Genomic DNA, 17207 nt, shown 5'->3' with positions numbered 1-17207 from the left:
TCCCCACATGTTTGCTCCGTCCACCCGCCCGCCGGTTCCTCCAGTGTGGGGAGAGGGGGGGTGATCGGCGATCGGCCGCCCCCGCTCCTCTCTCCCCACATGTTCGCTCCGTCCACCCGCCCGCCGTTTCTTCCAGTGTGGGGAGGGGGGGGGGTGATCGGTCGCCCCAGCTCCTCTCTCTCCCCACGTGTGTGGTGCTCCGTCCGCCTGAAGGTTCGGGGGGGCTCCACGTGGCGGCCGTCGGCCGCTTCTCCCTGGGGGGAGGGTGTGATCAGCGGGGCTGCTGGGAGCCCGCCTGGTGATCGGCCGCCCGCTGGATCCTCTCTCCCCTTGCTCGCATGGCGGGGGGGGGGGGGGGGTCGGCCGCCCGCTGGCTTCTCTCTCATTGCTCACATGGGGGGGGGTGGTCGGCCGCCCGCTGGCTCCTCTCTCCCTTTGCTTGCATGGCGGGGGGGGAGAGGCTCCACTCCCCGTGCATGTCCGTCGCCAGAGCTGCCGAGAACCCGCCTGGGGATCGGTCAGCTGCTGGATCCTCTCTCCCCTTGCTCATGTGGGGGGGGGGGGAGGGTGGTATCGGCTGGCTGCCTAAGTGAGCGGTGGGTCCTAGTGCTTGCAAGGGGGGTGGGCTGTCACCCACCTGTTGCTCCTTTCCTCCCCACAGCGCAGACTGGCATCTCTGCTGCAGTGATGGAGGATCTCAGTCTACCCAGGTTGCTGCTTTACTTGGTGGTTTCTTTGGTCGGTGTTATATTGGGGTCAGCCCGGGTGTCGATGGTAGCTTCCATCAGCAAATTTTCTGTCATAGCATTCTGGTATAGTGTTTTGCCAGCGTTTTCTGTTATAGCGTTTTTTCCAGCGGTTTCTGTCATAGCGTTCTGCCAGCGTTTTCTGTCATAGCGTTCTGCCAGCGTTTTCTGTCATAGCGTTCTGCCAGCGTTTTCTGTCATAGCGTTCTGCCAGCGTTTTCTGTCATAGCGTTCTGCCAGCGTTTTCTGTCATAGCGTTCTGCCAGCGTTGCTGTCATAGCGTTCTGCCAGCGTTTTCTGTCATAGCGTTCTGCCAGCGTTTTCTGTCATAGTGTTCTGCCAGCGTTTCTGTCATAGTGTTCTGCCAGCGTTTCTGTCATATCGTTCTGCCAGCGTTTTCTGTCATATCGTTCTGCCAGCGTTTTCTGTCATAGCGTTCTGCCAGCGTTTTCTGTCATAGCGTTCTGCCAGCGTTTTCTGTCATAGCGTTCTGCCAGCGTTTTCTGTCATAGCGTTCTGCCAGCGTTTCTGTCATAGCGTTCTGCCAGCGTTTTCTGTCAGTGTTCTGCCAGCGTTTCTGTCACAGCGTTCTGCCAGCGTTTTTCTGTCACAGCGTTCTGCCAGCGTTTTTCTGTCACAGCGTTCTGCCAGCGTTTTTCTGTCACAGCGTTCTGCCAGCGTTTTTCTGTCACAGCGTTCTGCCAGCGTTTTTCTGTCACAGCGTTCTGCCAGCGTTTTTCTGTCACAGCGTTCTGCCAGCGTTTTTCTGTCACAGCGTTCTGCCTGCGATTTTCTGTCACAGCGTTCTGCCTGCGATTTTCTGTCACAGCGTTCTGCCCAGCGATTTTCTGTCACAGCGTTCTGCCCAGCATTTTCTGTCACAGCGTTCTGCCCAGCATTTTCTGTCAGTGTTCTGCCCAGCATTTTCTGTCACAGCGTTCTGCCCAGCATTTTCTGTCACAGCGTTCTGCCCAGCATTTTCTGTCACAGCGTTCTGCCCAGCATTTTCTGTCACAGCGTTCTGCCCAGCATTTTCTGTCACAGCGTTCTGCCCAGCATTTTCTGTCACAGCGTTCTGCCCAGCATTTTCTGTCACAGCGTTCTGCCCAGCATTTTCTGTCACAGCGTTCTGCCCAGCATTTTCTGTCACAACGTTCGGCCCAGCATTCCTGTCATAGCGTTCTATCTAGCTTTCCTGTCATAGCGTTCTGTCCAGCATTTCTGTCACAGCGTTCTGTCCAGGTTTCGGTCATAGCATTCAGTCCAGTTTTTTGTCACAGCATTCTGTTCAGCATTTTCTGTCATAGCGTTCGGCCCAGCATTTCTGTCATAGCGTTCCATCTAGCTTTCCTGTCATAGAGTTCTGTCCAGCAGTTCTGTCACAGCGTTCTGTCCAGGTTTCTGTCAGCATTCAGTCCAGTTTTTCTGTCACAGCGTTCTGTTCAGCATTTTCTGTCATAGCGTTCTGCCCAGCATTTCTGTCACAGCGTTCGGTCCAGCATTTCTGTCACAGCGTTCGGTCCAGCATTTCTGTCACAGCGTTCGGTCCAGCATTTCTGTCACAGCGTTCGGTCCAGCATTTCTGTCACAGCGTTCGGCCCAGCATTTCTGTCACAGCGTTCGGCCCAGCATTTCTGTCATAGCATTCGATCTAGCTTTCCTGTCATAGCGTTCTGTCCAGGTTTGGTTATAGCATTAGTCCAGTTTTCTGTCACAGCGTTCTGTTCAGCATTTTCTGTCATTACGTTCGGCTCAGCATTTTCTGTCTTTACGTTCGGCCCAGCATTTTCTGTCTTTACGTTCGGCCCAGCATTTTCTGTCTTTACGTTCGGCCCAGCATTTTCTGTCATACGTTCGGCCCAGCATTTTCTGTCATACGTTCGGCCCAGCATTTTCTGTCATACGTTCGGCCCAGCATTTTCTGTCATACGTTCGGCCCAGCATTTTCTGTCATAATGTTCGGCCCAGCAATTCTGTCATAGCGATTGGTCCAGCATTCTCGGTCATAGCATTCTTTCTAGCTTTCCTGTCATAGCGTTCTGTCCAGGTTCGGTCACAGCATTTAGTCCAGTATTTCCGTCATAGCGTTCGGTCCAGTATTTCCGTCATAGCGTTCGGTCCAGTATTTCCGTAATAGCGCTCTGTCCAGCATGGCGGTCATAGTGGTTTGCCCCTGGGTTCCTGTCATATCATTCTGCCCGGCATGTCTGTCATAGCGTTCCGCCTCAGGTTATCTGTCAGGGTTCTGCCCCTGGAGTTCTGTCATAGCGTCCTGCCAGCATGTCTGTCATAGCGTTCTGCCCCGGGATTTCAGTCATCGTTCTACCTAGGTCAACTTTTAGCATTTCTGTCATGGCATTGTCGTGACATTTCTCTGTCAGTATTTCTGTCATAGTGTTTCCGTTCAGTGGTTCTGTCATGGTGTTTCAACCTCTGTGTTTGGCTTCAGAGTTCGCAGAAGGGCATTCACTTATGACATATTCTGGTTAGGTTTGTCTGAATTCATTGTCATGTCTTATCGTATCTGTGTTCATGTTTGTACCGGGGTCAGTTAGCTAGGGCTCGCACATCGGGATCTGTCACGTCTACAGATCCATACGGGCTGAGGTTTCGTTATTAATGATTGTTGACCACAATCTTCTCGCCTGTATACCATACGTCATACGATGCATGTTCATTCACCACACCTGTACGTCTACCCACCACGGTCTGTGGGTACTCTAGGCCTGAGTTTCTGTTAATTACCTGTCTCTGCGCTGCAGGTTACTCGGGTTAACTCACTATTTCTCAACTCACACACGGGGGGGGTTCATCATTAGGTTCATTCATGCGCTGTGGTCTTGACTTTTCTGCCATGTTCTCATTCTTAGGTAGGCAGAGGGGCGTTGTTGTTGTTCTCATGTCTGGTTGTCTGTCTTTCCTTCTAGTTGCGTTTTCAGGTTGGGCCGTCTTGGCATCCATACCAATATCAACCATGCCTGCACTCACGTACAGATGTCTTTTCGCCACTGGGCGCACCCTCAGGTTGGAAGCAGACAACAATTTTCTTTAGTGGACATCCTGTTGCATAGAGGCCCTGGTTACCGCCCTGGGATTCATACTCTCAGGGTGTGTCCAAGCCACGGTCCTTAGGTGGTAGGTTGGGCGACGTCGTCACCATTCTGGATTCCACTCTCAGCTCCGATCTCTTGTCTAGGAGGTTGCCTGGAGTACTGCTCAGGCACGTCGGTCCAGTCATCTTTGCTCCTCCCCGGTTTGTTCCAGGTGGGGAGGGGGGTGCTTTAGTCACTTTGGGCATGGCTGGTTCATGCTATGGGACTTATTCCCCTGGGTTGGAGTCTGTTTCTCCTTCCTCGGTTCAGGATTCGGTCTCGGTTGGGAGGTCTCGGGCAGTAGCATGACCTGTTCACATCCGGTGGGACCAGTTTGTCTTGGTGTCGCCATGTTGATGATGCTTGCCATGGCATCTACTCCATCACATCCATCAGGCAGCCAGGTTTCCTCTCCTATCACTGGTATTTTTGCCACTCACCCTCTCACATCCTCTTACCAGGTATGGGAAGGGGTGTTTTCACGGTGCTTCTTCTGGTGTGTGTTGTAGGGGTTCTTCGGGTCAGCCCTTGCTCTCTTTTCCCCACGTATCCTCTCATTCATAGCAGTTCATTCTCATGTCCGGGTCACCTTGGGCATCAGGCTCATCCTATCCTTCACGGGACGTTCAATTGGGTTTGCGTAGCTTGCAGGCTCTAAGGAGGTTCCTTCTCATCTCCAGGTCTGGAGTCGATGGGTTCTACTCTCACAGCGGATACTTACCGGTTACTTACGGTTGGCGTTTGGGCATACGTCATTTTAGGGATGGGATCTCTACCTTCCCTCTCCCACCTAAACTGGTGTCTTTTTGCCCTCTTTTCAGGCATACTGACCATCCAGGCCATGGCACACCTCAGGCCTTGTTTCTTAAGTAATATTGCATTTCCCACTTGAAGACTCCGATTACAAGTTAGAAGGCTGGCTGTAGGCCAGCCTGTATTTGTGGGAGGAGTCGGAGACTATATAACCCTCCTCCTCTGTCAGGGCCAGGGTTGGGGTTTCTAGGTGCCCACCCACCCGTTTCCCCCAGGTTATTCACTCATACTCATAGTATTTTTCTTATTCTTACATTCAGGGTATGCCCTCTTTTCAGGCATACTGACCATCCAGGCCATGGCACACCTCAGGCCTTGTTTCTTAAGTAATATTGCATTTCCCACTTGAAGACTCCGATTACAAATATATATATGGCATATATATATATATATATATATATATATAGATAGATAGATAGATAGATAGATAGATAGATAGATAGATAGATAGATAGATAGATAGATAGATAGATATACATACACACACAGTATCTCACAAAAGCGAGCACACCCCTCACATTTTTTGATAAGTATTTTATTCTATCTTTTCATGTGACAACACTGAAGAAATGACACTTTGCTACAATGTAAAGTAGTGAGTGTACAGCTTGTATAACAGTGTAAATTTGCTGTCCCCTCAAAATAACTCAACACACAGCCATTAATGTCTAAACCACTGGTAACAAAAGTGAGTACACCCCTAAGTGAAAATGTCCAAATTGGGCCCAAAGTGTCAATATTTTGTGTGGCCACCATTATTTTCCAGCACTGCCTTAACCCTCTTGGGCATGGAGGTCACCAGAGCTTCACAGGTTGCCACTGGAGTCCTCTTCCCCTCCTCCATGACGACGTCACAGAGCTGGTGGATGTTAGAGACCTTGCGCTCCTCCACCTTCCGTTTGAGGATGTCCCACAGACGCTCAATAGGGTTTAGGTCTGGAGACATCCTTGGCCAGTCCATCACCTTTACCCTCAGCTTCTTTAGCAAGGCAGTGATCATCTTGGAGGTGTGTTTGGGGTTGTTATCATGTTGGAATACTGCCCTGCGGCCCAGTCTCTGAAGGGTGGGGATTATGCTCTGCTTCAGTATGTCACAGTACATGTTGGCATTCATGGTTCCCTCAATGAACTGGAGCTCCCCAGTGCCGGCAGCACCAGACCATGACACTCCCACCACCATGCTTGTCTGTAGGCAAGACACACTTGTCTTTGTCCTCCTCACCAGGTTGCCACCACACACGCTTGTCACCATCTGAACCAAATAAGTTTATCTTGGTCTCATCAGACCACAGGACATGGTTCCAGTAATCCATGTTCTTAGTCTGCTTCTCTTCAGCAAAATGTTTGCAGGCTTTCTTGTGCATCATCTTTAGAAGAGGCTTCCTTCTGGGACGACAGCCATGCAGACCAATTTGATGCAGTGTGCAGCGTATGGTCTGAGCTCTGACAGGCTGACCCCCCACCCCTTCAACCTCTGCAGCAATGCTGGCAGCACTCATATGTCTATTTCCCAAAGACAACCTCTGGATATGACGCTGAGCACGTGCACTCAACTTCTTTGGTTGACCATGGCGAGGCCTGTTCTGAGTGGAACCTGTCCTGTTAAACCACTGTATGGTCTTGGCCACCGTGCTGCAGCTCAGTTTCAGGGTCTTGGCAATCTTCTTATAGCCTAGGCCATCTTTATGTAGAGCAAAATGCTTTTTACCAGATCCTCAGAGTTCTTTGCCATGAGGTGCCATGTTGAACTTCCAGTGACCAGTATGAGAGAGTGAGAGCAATAACACCAAATTTAACACACCTGCTCCTCATTCACACCTGAGACCTTATAACACTAACGAGTCACATGACCCCGGGGAGGGAAAATGGCAAATTGGGCCCAATTTGGACATTTTCACTTAGGGGTGTACTCACTTTTGTGGCCAGCGGTTTAGACATTAATGGCTGTGTGTTGAGTTATTTTGAGGGGACAGCAAATTTACACTGTTATACAAGCTGTACACTCACTACTTTACATTGTAGACAAGTGTCATTTCTTCAGTGTTGTCACATGAAAAGATAGAAGAAAATATTTACAAAAATGTGAGGGGTGTACTCATTTGTGTGAGATACTGTGTGTGTATATATATATATATATATATATATATATATATATATATATGGCCTCTCTTTGGGTGGGCCTTGGCACCGAATGGCCACATATTTGCATGAATTGGGGTAAATACAGGTGTGACGAGAGGACATGCCCTACGCATTCCCGGCACAGTTACCAGCGGCTAATGGAAAGTTCCCAATCACTACATGCAATCGGGAGAGTTCCGGTCATGTGAGCACTGTGACAGCCAATCACAGCGGTCACATGGTCATAACCCCCCCCCGTCTCCCAGCATCCTAAACCTCTTAAAGGGCCAGGAGGCGCTAAGAGGTCAAGATAAAATATGTTTCACAAAGTGTCTTTAAAGTTCTCCACTTTGTATACATACTTTCTGTAACTAGACTTATCTGGATGACAACAAATAGGGGGCGCCACCCAAGGCTGGAGCCAGGTCCTCTCCTTTAGTGGGATTGCCCACCCCAGCTCCAATGATACAAGAAACAAAAAAAGCACCGCGCTGCAACACCCCAGTGGATATGTGAAATGACAGCCTCAGCCCGGGCTCCAGCCAAGCCACACCGCCAACGCGTTTCACTCCATCCCCGGAGCTTACTCATGGAGATAGACTCCATGAAGAGGGGGGAATATAAATGCAGCATTAGCTGCCATGTAATTAAACAAATATGAGTCAGGTGAACCTTTGCCATTACCCCACATGGGAGCATATGAAACCCAGCTCAAAAGGTAAAAATGGTGTCCAGCAAAGGCTAAGCATGAATATGTAGATCAAGGAAACTGAAAGCTAATAAAAGCAATAAGGCACATGTGGAAAAGAAAAGCAACAAAAACAAAACAAAAATAAGAAAAGGGATTGAAAAAATCTGCACTAAGATACAAGTCAGATTTTGAGCATCCCCTGCAACAAAAATGTCATTTTTGGTGAGATACCCCCAAAAGCAAATCACAACCAATGGGGTGCAGACCCTGACACTTTCCTCATTAGAGCCCTGCAAACGCAGAAACTGATTGATAATTATGAAATCACTCCCATTAGACTCACATGGACAAACTATAAGCATAGATTTTATAAAGGTCAAATTTATTGATATCAAACTGCTCTGCCAACCAACTTCCATAGAGTGCCCATATATCCAGTGGAGGGTGCTCAGTAATAAGGGGGATGTTTTATACAGAAGATAACTTTTTGGACAGGAATATTAACTTTATATCCTAAGATGTAAATGGATGATAATAATTGTGTTTATTTGTTGCAGGTAAAAATGCGAATGCGAGTGAGAGGAAAGCCGCAATGAAAACAGCGGAAGATTTTATCCAGCAAATGAATTACCCTAAAAACACACAGGTACCGGGTCATGGGAAAAATGAATGTGATGTAATAAGGTGATACCGTGAGCAGCTCGGTATCTGCAGTTAGGATACACAAAGGGCCAAGCTAATAAACACAGGACTCCATTACCATACCTGGCAACGTGCCAGCCTTCATCCAGGGATGCCAGCTTTTTTGCTTAGGTTGCTGGCTTGTTACTGGTTCTGTTCAGTTCTCAAGCTTCTTGCTGATTAACAGGAGTAACAGCAGTATCACTCCCGTCAGGCAGAGCGGGGGCTGGGATAGCTGTGGCAGCCTGCTGAGAGTAGACCTCCTTTTCAGCATAGGTGTGTGCAGCCTATTGCATTAGGGGTGTGCCCCCACACACGTGTGTATATCAGCAGAGCAGTGGACGGTGTCAAGAGAGTAAGGATTGGTGTCAGTAGTTTTTACTTATATCATTTATTTATTATTTTTTTAAAATTTTTTTTTTTTTTTTATAATTTTTTTACAAGAATATTTTTTTATAATTTATTTTTACAATTTTTTTAGGAGCCCCATTTGGTGAAATATCAAAGGTCTAAACAGACCCCTGTAGATAATTAGAAGACTCTGGACAGGCGCACTCCAAAACAAATTCAATGCCTTTTATTCATAAAACAGGATCACACCAAATTAATCACATGTAAAACAACAGCTAACGCGTTTCACACTACCAAGAGTGCTTATTCATAGCTGAACTGAACTGAGCTAAACAGACCCCTGATGTCTCACTTTTGAAGCAGAGGGGCTGAGGACAGAGCTTCCCGTTCATAGTTTATTCTTGGAAAAGAAAGAGAGCGTAGTTTACTATGCTTCAGTTAAGAATGAACACAGGAGCGATCGGTACAGATCACTCACTGTATTCATTCAGAAAAGGAAGGGACCAGTAAATATTTCATATATTTTATTATTATTATTATTATTATTATTCATGGTTTATTAAGCACCAAAAGTTCACACAGCACTTTACAAAGTAGAGGGGGGACAGCACAATTACAGTACAGTTCAATACAAAAGATACAGGAGGGCCCTGCTTGTAGAGCTTACATTCTAAAGGGAGGGGGTGGTAAAAAGGTAACAGATGCGGGGAATGATTTGATGGGGGTGGCTCGGGGACAGTTGTTAAGTGGGTGTGGGATAGACTTCCCTGAATAAGTGAGTTTTCAGGGATCTCCTAAAGGTGAATAGGGTAGGGACCATGCAGGGAATTCCAGAGGACGGTAGAGGCTCTGGAGAAGTCCTGAAAGCAAGCATGAGAGGAAGTAACATGGGAGCTAGAGAGCAGGAGGTCCTGGGAGGAGCAGAGGGGCCCATGTGGGCGATATCTACCTTCCCTCTACCTACCTTTGATATCTACCTACCAATATTTACCCTCCCCAGCTCTCCATTCTGAAATGTCCCCCACTGCAGCCAGCGGGAGAGGAAAGCAGGGAAGTTGGCAGCACTGCAGAGAGGAGACAGTGGGTGCCAGGAGGGGGGGGGGGGGGAATTAGCACTGCACAGGGGGATTAGGGTGTGCCCAGGCACACCTGGCACACTCTGTGTACACGCCTATGCTTTTCAGTATGGGCACCTGCTAGGAAATTAGGATGGATTATCTTCCTTCTGGTTTACCATGTGACATATCACGTGACCAAAGACAGGAAGAAGGAGAAGCTGCCTGCGCTCCCGAGAGGGCGCCACTCTGAGAAAGAGACCTGTAAGAACTTATGTACATGTAGAGTGGGGGGGGGGGGGGGGGGAAGCCCCCCAGAGCTCCCCTCTACCCCTGAAAGCCCCCCACCCTTACCTCCCTCAGGGCCCTTTAGCATACCTCTCAACATTTTGAGATGGGAATGAGGGACACCTACTAGCAAAGATAAGTAGGCATAGGACACGCCCCCTGCCACACCCTATTAAAGGAGAATTAACCAAAAAAAAAGGTTAACTAAATCAACAAGAGCTTTTTTTTTTAACACTACTTTTCCTTTATATTGGCGCTTAAAATTTACAAATGCAGCAATTTAGAATTTCGATGAAAGGTTTACTCCTGGGAAACACTTTTTGATAGATAAAAAGTGCATTTTATATACATCTATATAGATCAGACCAAAATGAAGGACAAATGAGGAGGAATGAGGGACAGAGGGACATCAGGGACAGTTGGGAGCTATGCCTTTAGCACTCCTCCCTCCTCTCAGATTCCGGGCAGCCCCACCAGCTGCATATTCATTTTTTCCCCTTTGAAAGTAAAAAGAAGAAGCTTTGAGGCTGATTTACTAAAGGCAAATAGACTGTGCACTTTGCAAAGTTTGCAGTTGCTCCAGAGCTTAGTAAATGAGCAGAAGCTCTGCTGACGTCCATCATCCAATCATGTGCAAGCAAAAATACAGTTTTTCTTATTTTCCTAGCACGATTGGGTATTCTTTTTCAAAGTGCACTCTTTGCCTCATTTACTAAGCTCTTGAGCAACTTCCCTCGCAGAGGAAAACTGCACTTTGCAAAGTGTACAATCAATTTGCGTTTATTGAATCGACCCCCCTATGGGTAAGCACCAAGTCTTGACTCCCGCAGTTACACACCTTTAGTAAAGACCTAAAGAGTTGGAGAGTGCCCCGGGCATGAGGAAGGAAACATCAGAGGAGGGAGGGGGGCAGCAGGAGAGGCGACCAGGGAATAAAAATGGAGTCAACAGGATTTTTCTACATACTACAGCTATTCTCATGTAATCTATCAAAAACGTTTCATATCTTTTAATTATAATCAAATAGAAAAAATGACATTTTCTAATTATTTCATATTTCACTATGCAGCTTTCTTTTCAAATAAAAAAATGAATAAATCAGAAATCAAATCTTGCTTGCTGTTGTCAGAATATCTGCTTGTCTGCAGTGCCACCTGGTGGTGAGGAACCCTAACAGCTCCTACTGAGTTCCTAATGTACACCAAAGTTTTTCAACCTTTTTTTTCAGTCCAGGCACCCTTTAGATTTGTGCGCAATCCCCGGACGCTCCAGATTAAGGGCTCATTAACACCAGGAGGTGTGTCCGAGCTTGCACGCTTTTTTTTTGCACGTTCCCACTTTTTAATGGCTGCTCTATGCGTGTAAAACACGTAAAAAAGTGCCAGCGTGATTTTAAAATGCGTTTTAGCAGACACGGGCGTGAAATGCGTTCGCTAGATGAGCGGGGGAGTCATTAGGAATTATTGTCACCCACGCGTGTCTGCAAAAGGCAGCACCTTTATGTGCGTTACAGAAATATGTGCAGTTTTGCACACGTTACTGGACCGCGCCTGATGTGAACAAGCCCACAGAGTTCAGTGATCTGTAGGTTGTAAATCTTCTCCCCCCCCCCAAAATCCCCCCTCTTAGCACAACCCCCCCCCCCCCTTCTATCACAACTCCCCCCAAATCCCACTTCCTAGCACAAACACTCCAAATCCCCACTCCTAGCACAACCTCCCCATCACAAAATACCCCCTCCTAGCACAACCTCCCCATCACAAATTACCCCCTCCTAGCACAACCTCCCCATCACAAAATACCCCCTCCTAGCACAACCTCCCCATCACAAATTACCTCCTCCTAGCACAACCACCCCATCACAAAATACCCCCTCCTAGCACAACCTCCCCATCACAAATTACCTCCTCCTAGCACAACCTCCCCATCACAAAATACCCCCTCCTAGCACAACCTCCCCATCACAAATTACCCCCTCCTAGCACAACCTCCCCATCACAAAATACCCCCTCCTAGCACAACCCCCCATCACAAAATAACCCCTCCTAGCACAACCTCCCATCACAAAATACCCCCTCCTAGCACAACCTCCCCATCACAAAATACCCCCTCCTAGCACAACCTCCCCATCACAAAATACCCCCTCCTAGCACAACCTCCCCATCACAAAATACCCCCTCCTAGCACAACCCCCCCATCACAAAATAACCCCTCCTAGCACAAACTCCCCATCACAAAATACCCCCTCTTAGCACAACCCCCCATCAAAAAAAAACCCTCTTAGCACAACCCCCCATCAGAAAATCCCCCCTTCTAGCACGAACACCCTCCAAATCCTCACTCCTACCCTAACCCCCATCACAAAAATCCTAGCATAAGCCCCCCCCCCTAAACACAACTCCCCCCAAATCCCCCCTCCTAGCACAAACACCCTCCAAATCCCCAATCCTAACTCAACCACCCCATCACAAACCCCCCCCCCCCCCCAGCACTAATGCCCTCCAAATCCCCAATCCTAACCCAAACCTTCCCATCACAAAATCTGCCCACCTAGCATAAGCCACCCCTTCAAACACAACTCCCCCCAAATCCCCCCTCCTAGCACAAATGCCCTCCAAATCCCCAATCCTAACTCAACCACCCCATCACAAAATCCCCCCCAGCACAAACGCCCCCCCCAATCCCCACTCCTAATCCAACCACTCCTTCACAAAATCTCCCCTCCTAGCACAAACGCCCTCCAAATCCCCAATCCTAACCCAAACCCTCCCATTACAAAATCCCCCCTCCTAGCATAAGCCCCCCCTTCAAACACAACTCCCCCCAAATCCCCCCTCCTAGCACAAATGCCCTCCAAATCCCCAATTCTAACCCACCCCCCATCACAACCCCACCCCCAACACAAACACCCACCAAATCCCCACTCCCACCCCCCCCTTCACAAAATCCCCCCTCCTAACAAAAATTCTCACCACTACAGGAGTAATGGGAGGAGGAGAGAGCTGGGAGGAGGAGAAGATAGTGGGGGGTTCAACCTCTGTACAGTCTGATCACAGAGCGATCCTGTGTCACCTCCTGTTCACAAAGAGAAGAAAGATCTTCAGGTGCTAAGGACATGTCGGGCGGCCCTCACAGTTTTCTGTTTTGCCGACAATAATACAGAAAACAGGAGGGAGGATGAGAAAGCCGGGAGGAGGTGCAGGCTGTGCTCTCTCTCCTCTCTGTGCAAAGGAGTTTACACAATGATTGTGCTCAGACTGTGCTGTTGCTGCAGCACCCCTGAGGACTCTCTGTGGCAACCCTTGCTGTAAACCAAATACCAAATGGGTCTAGAAGGACTTTAAGTGGACTTTCAGCCATTAGCACAGCTGCAGTGTTTGATAATAGTGATAGCAAATTACAGAACCGGTGTCAATTGTTCTCTAAAATAGTTACATAGTTTTTTTTTTTTTTTTTTTTTTTTTAATTATTAATCTTTATTAAATTTTCACATTTATACAGACCACATTTTAAAATAACATTACCAGGGTTCAAATACCTCTTTCTTCCCTTCCGAGATCTGAGTTTTAGAGTTCTAGGAAGGGAAGGGGGACATGAAGATACATCCATACATCACATATAATTAGCAAAAAAAAAAAGCACATTATCTAAACAGTACCATATCCCCCCTTCTCCTACCATCACTATTTTTGCAATTCCTACGTTTTTCCTATTGTTATAACCCCACCCCTCCCTCCCATCCTTTCTATCAACCCCGCCCCCCCTCCCCTCACCTCTTATATATATATTGGTGCTTTTATCCTACAGTATAGCATAATTGTGTTATAATGATTCCCGAACCTTTAATGTACCCTACCCTACTCCTTCCCATTACCCATCCCCCCTCCCCCTCCCCTCTTCCCTTTCCTATCATGGTTTAAACTGGGGTATGCATCACTTCTATCCACTCTCGCCAGTTCCTATTAAACTCCTTTAGGTTATTTCGTTTTGCATATACTGCCCTCTCCTTACATAGATAGTCATTTACCGCCCTTGTCCAATCCTCTACTGTAGGGGGTAGCTTTGATTGCCATCTCCTAGCTATCATCCTTCTAGCTTGAAATAAACATCTTAGGATTGCCGTTGTTGTTCCCTTCCTTTCTACTTCCTCCTCTCTGTAACCTAAAATGCACACTATGGGATTTAACTCTATTACCGTCCCAAAGACCCTACTTATTATCTTTACCACTCCTTCCCAGTATCTAAATAATTTGGGACATTTCCAAAGCATGTGCATTAAATTCCCTGACCCCCCACACCTGGGGCAAAAGTCATCTGTTCTCTTACCAAATTTAAATAATTTCTGGGGAGTATAGTATGCTCTATTAATTACCATTAAATGGGAAATCCTCTGAGGAGGAGAGACCGAGACCTTTGGGCATGCCGCTAGGATATTTTTCCACTGTACTCATGTTATATTACCTAGGTCTTGCTCCCATTTCCCTTTCTCAACCCTCCCTTTCCTCTCACTATTAATCTGTTCACCCAGCTGGGCATAGAATTTAGATATTAATCCTTTAGTGGGTCCTGCTTGTGCTACTGGGTATAGCAAGGGCATTTCCTCCCATGTTAATAACAGGTTTCCAAACTGGGTCCTTAAAGCGTGCCTCACTTGTATATAGGCATAGAATGAATTTTGTGATATCTTAAATTCTCTTTGCAGCTGGTCGAAGGATTTAATACCCTTGCCGCCATATAGATGGCTTAGCCTTACAATGCCACATTTTTCCCAATCTGCAATTTTTCCAACCCGCCATATTTCCTGTAGCTTCTTATTGTTCCATAGAGGCGTATACTTTGTTATTTCACTATATCCCATTTTTTTTTTAACTGTACCCCATAGCTTTAACATCATTTTTACTGTAGGGCATCTACACTGGAATGAGTCCGCTTCCAGGGTCTCAATCAGGGTACTATGTGGGGAGCCTGTTAATACTAATCTCCCATTTGGGGTTCCTCCGTTCTTCTCATCGATCCCCCCTAGCTGTTGTAATTGGGACGCCCAAAAATAGCACTCCGGGTAAGGGACCGCGAATCCTCCTTCCTCTCCCGGTAGCTGAAGCATCCGCAATCTCAATCTAGCCTGTCCTCCCCTCCATATTAGCTCCCTAAACAGCATCTCGATTTTATTAAACCAGCTTTTGTTAATCCATATTGGGGCATTGTGTAATATGTATAAAAGTTGGGGCATCCATATCATTTTTATCAGATTGCATCTGCCAGCGACCGAGAGAGGCATTCGTTTCCATATAGCAATTTTTTGTTTAAACTTAGCCAATAATGGGACTAAGTTATGACTTATATATTGCTTAGGATCCCTTGACAAGGTTACTCCCAGATATTTCAACTTATCCACTATTGGCATTTGGGGGGTTCCCAGGGCCGTTTGCTGACCAATTGGGTCCAAAGGGAGACATTCCGATTTTTCCCAATTTATCTCCAGCCCTGTGAAGCCTCCAAACCCTTGCACCAATCCCATTGCCCTTGGTAGTGAGTATCTCATATCCCCTAAAAACAATAGGATATCGTCTGCATAAAGTGAGATTTTTTCCTCTCCAGTTTTTCTTACAAAACCGACAATATCCCGGTTTGCTCTAATTGCACATGCCAGGGGCTCTATGGCCAATGCAAAGAGCAGGGGTGATAATGGGCACCCCTGCCTCGTCCCTCTCCCCAACTCTATTTTCCCGGATAACTCATTATTAATTTTTAGTCTCGCACTAGGTTTGTCATATAGCATCCTAATCCATCCTATAAAGGAAGGACCCAGGCCAAATTTCTCCAAAACTTTCCATATATATCCCCATTCTACGCTATCAAATGCTTTCCTTACATCCAATGCCACCACTGCACCCGGAGTATCGTTATCCATTGGGACCTGCAAATTCAAAAAGGCTCTTCTAATATTTATACTCGTTGACCTGTTGGCTATAAACCCTGTTTGGTCCATATGGACCAATCTTGCTATGACTCGATTAAGCCTAGTCGCTAATACCTTGGCCAGTATCTTTGTATCGGTAGTACATAGTTAGTAAGGTTGAATAAAGACACCAGTCAAACCTGAGTGAGTGTCTACAATTGTCCCCATCCCTGGACATTGCACACTCACATCAGTCCCTACCCTCAAGGAGCCCACATTCCAAGGTCCCCATTCATATACTAGGGCAAATTTTTGGACAGGGGCCAATTAACCAACCTGCATGTCTTTGGAGTGTGGGAGGAAACCGGAGTACCCGGAGGAAACCCACGCAGGCACAGGGAGAACATGCAAACTCCATGCAGGTAGTGTCGTGGTTGGGATTCAAACCAGCGACCCTTCTTACTGCTAGGCAAGAGTGCTACCCACTACATCACTGTGCCCCCACTACACCACTGTGCCACCACTACACCACTGTGCCCCCACTACACCACTGTGCCACCACTACACCACTGTGCCACCACTACACCACTGTGCCGCCCGAAATGTCCCTTTAAGCGTACAGTATGCCGGATGAAAATAAAATAAAAGTAACATTTAGTACATCTCTGGAACACACACATTCCCCATGTTTTATGTTTTTAAGTGTGCTGCAAGTAGGGAAATGAACTGAGCCAGAAATATAGTGAGCTCCTCCCTTCCTCTATGATTGGACGGCACAAATCTACTTAGCAGGTGGTGGCAGCCCTGCCTACTACATTTCAGATAAATGAAAAAGAACACAGACCACTCCTCATCTACTCCTCCCTCCTCCTCATCTCCATAACTCCTCCTCATCCCCCTCAACTCCATTACACTCCTCATGACTGGTTCAGTAGTTCCATAACCCCATCCTTATCTGCTCACCATAATCCCCTTTAATGCTCCCTGCTATGGTATTCATCTTCATAACTCCTCCTTACCTCCTCTTCACCTCTTCCTCTCTATACCCCCTCTTCATCTTCTCATCGCCATAACTCCTCCTCATTTCGCCCACCCCCCCCCCCCCTATTTCCACAACCCCTCCTCATCTCCATAATGCCTTCTCATCCCCCCTACTCTTCATCTTCGTAACTCCTCCTTATCTCCTCTCCCTCCCCCTCATCTAAATAAAACCTTCTCATCATCTTTATAACTCCTCCTTATTTCCTCTCCTCCTCATCTCAATAATCCCTCCTCATCCCCCCTGCTCTTCATCTTTATAACTTCTCCTTATCTCCTCCCCCCTTCTCCTCATCTCAATAATCCCTCCTCATTCCCCCTACTCTTCTTCTACATAACTTTTCCTTATCTCCTCCCCCCCCTCCTCCTCATCTCAGTAATCCTTCCTCACCCCCCTACTAGGGTTGCTACCCTTTCTTCAAGTCAAACCCG

The 17207-nt window shown here is 47.3% G+C and overlaps 1 protein-coding gene across 1 annotated transcript in view; it reads left to right on the top strand.

The window, feature by feature from the left end:
* Positions 1-17207, top strand: part of SCIN (scinderin) — a 178256-nt gene that overhangs the window by 125693 nt on the left and 35356 nt on the right. Inside the window, exon 7 of the mRNA XM_077490713.1 lies at positions 8021-8109. Coding sequence (XP_077346839.1) covers positions 8021-8109 — 89 coding nt within the window. The remainder of the gene's footprint in view (positions 1-8020; positions 8110-17207) is intronic.

The sequence above is a fragment of the Lithobates pipiens genome, unplaced genomic scaffold (assembly GCF_037356315.1).
Source record: "Lithobates pipiens isolate NorthernLeopardFrog02 unplaced genomic scaffold, aLitPip1_a1.2 Scaffold_19, whole genome shotgun sequence".
NCBI classification, from domain to species: domain Eukaryota; kingdom Metazoa; phylum Chordata; class Amphibia; order Anura; family Ranidae; genus Lithobates; species Lithobates pipiens.
This window is presented reverse-complemented; position numbering and strand designations above follow the sequence as displayed.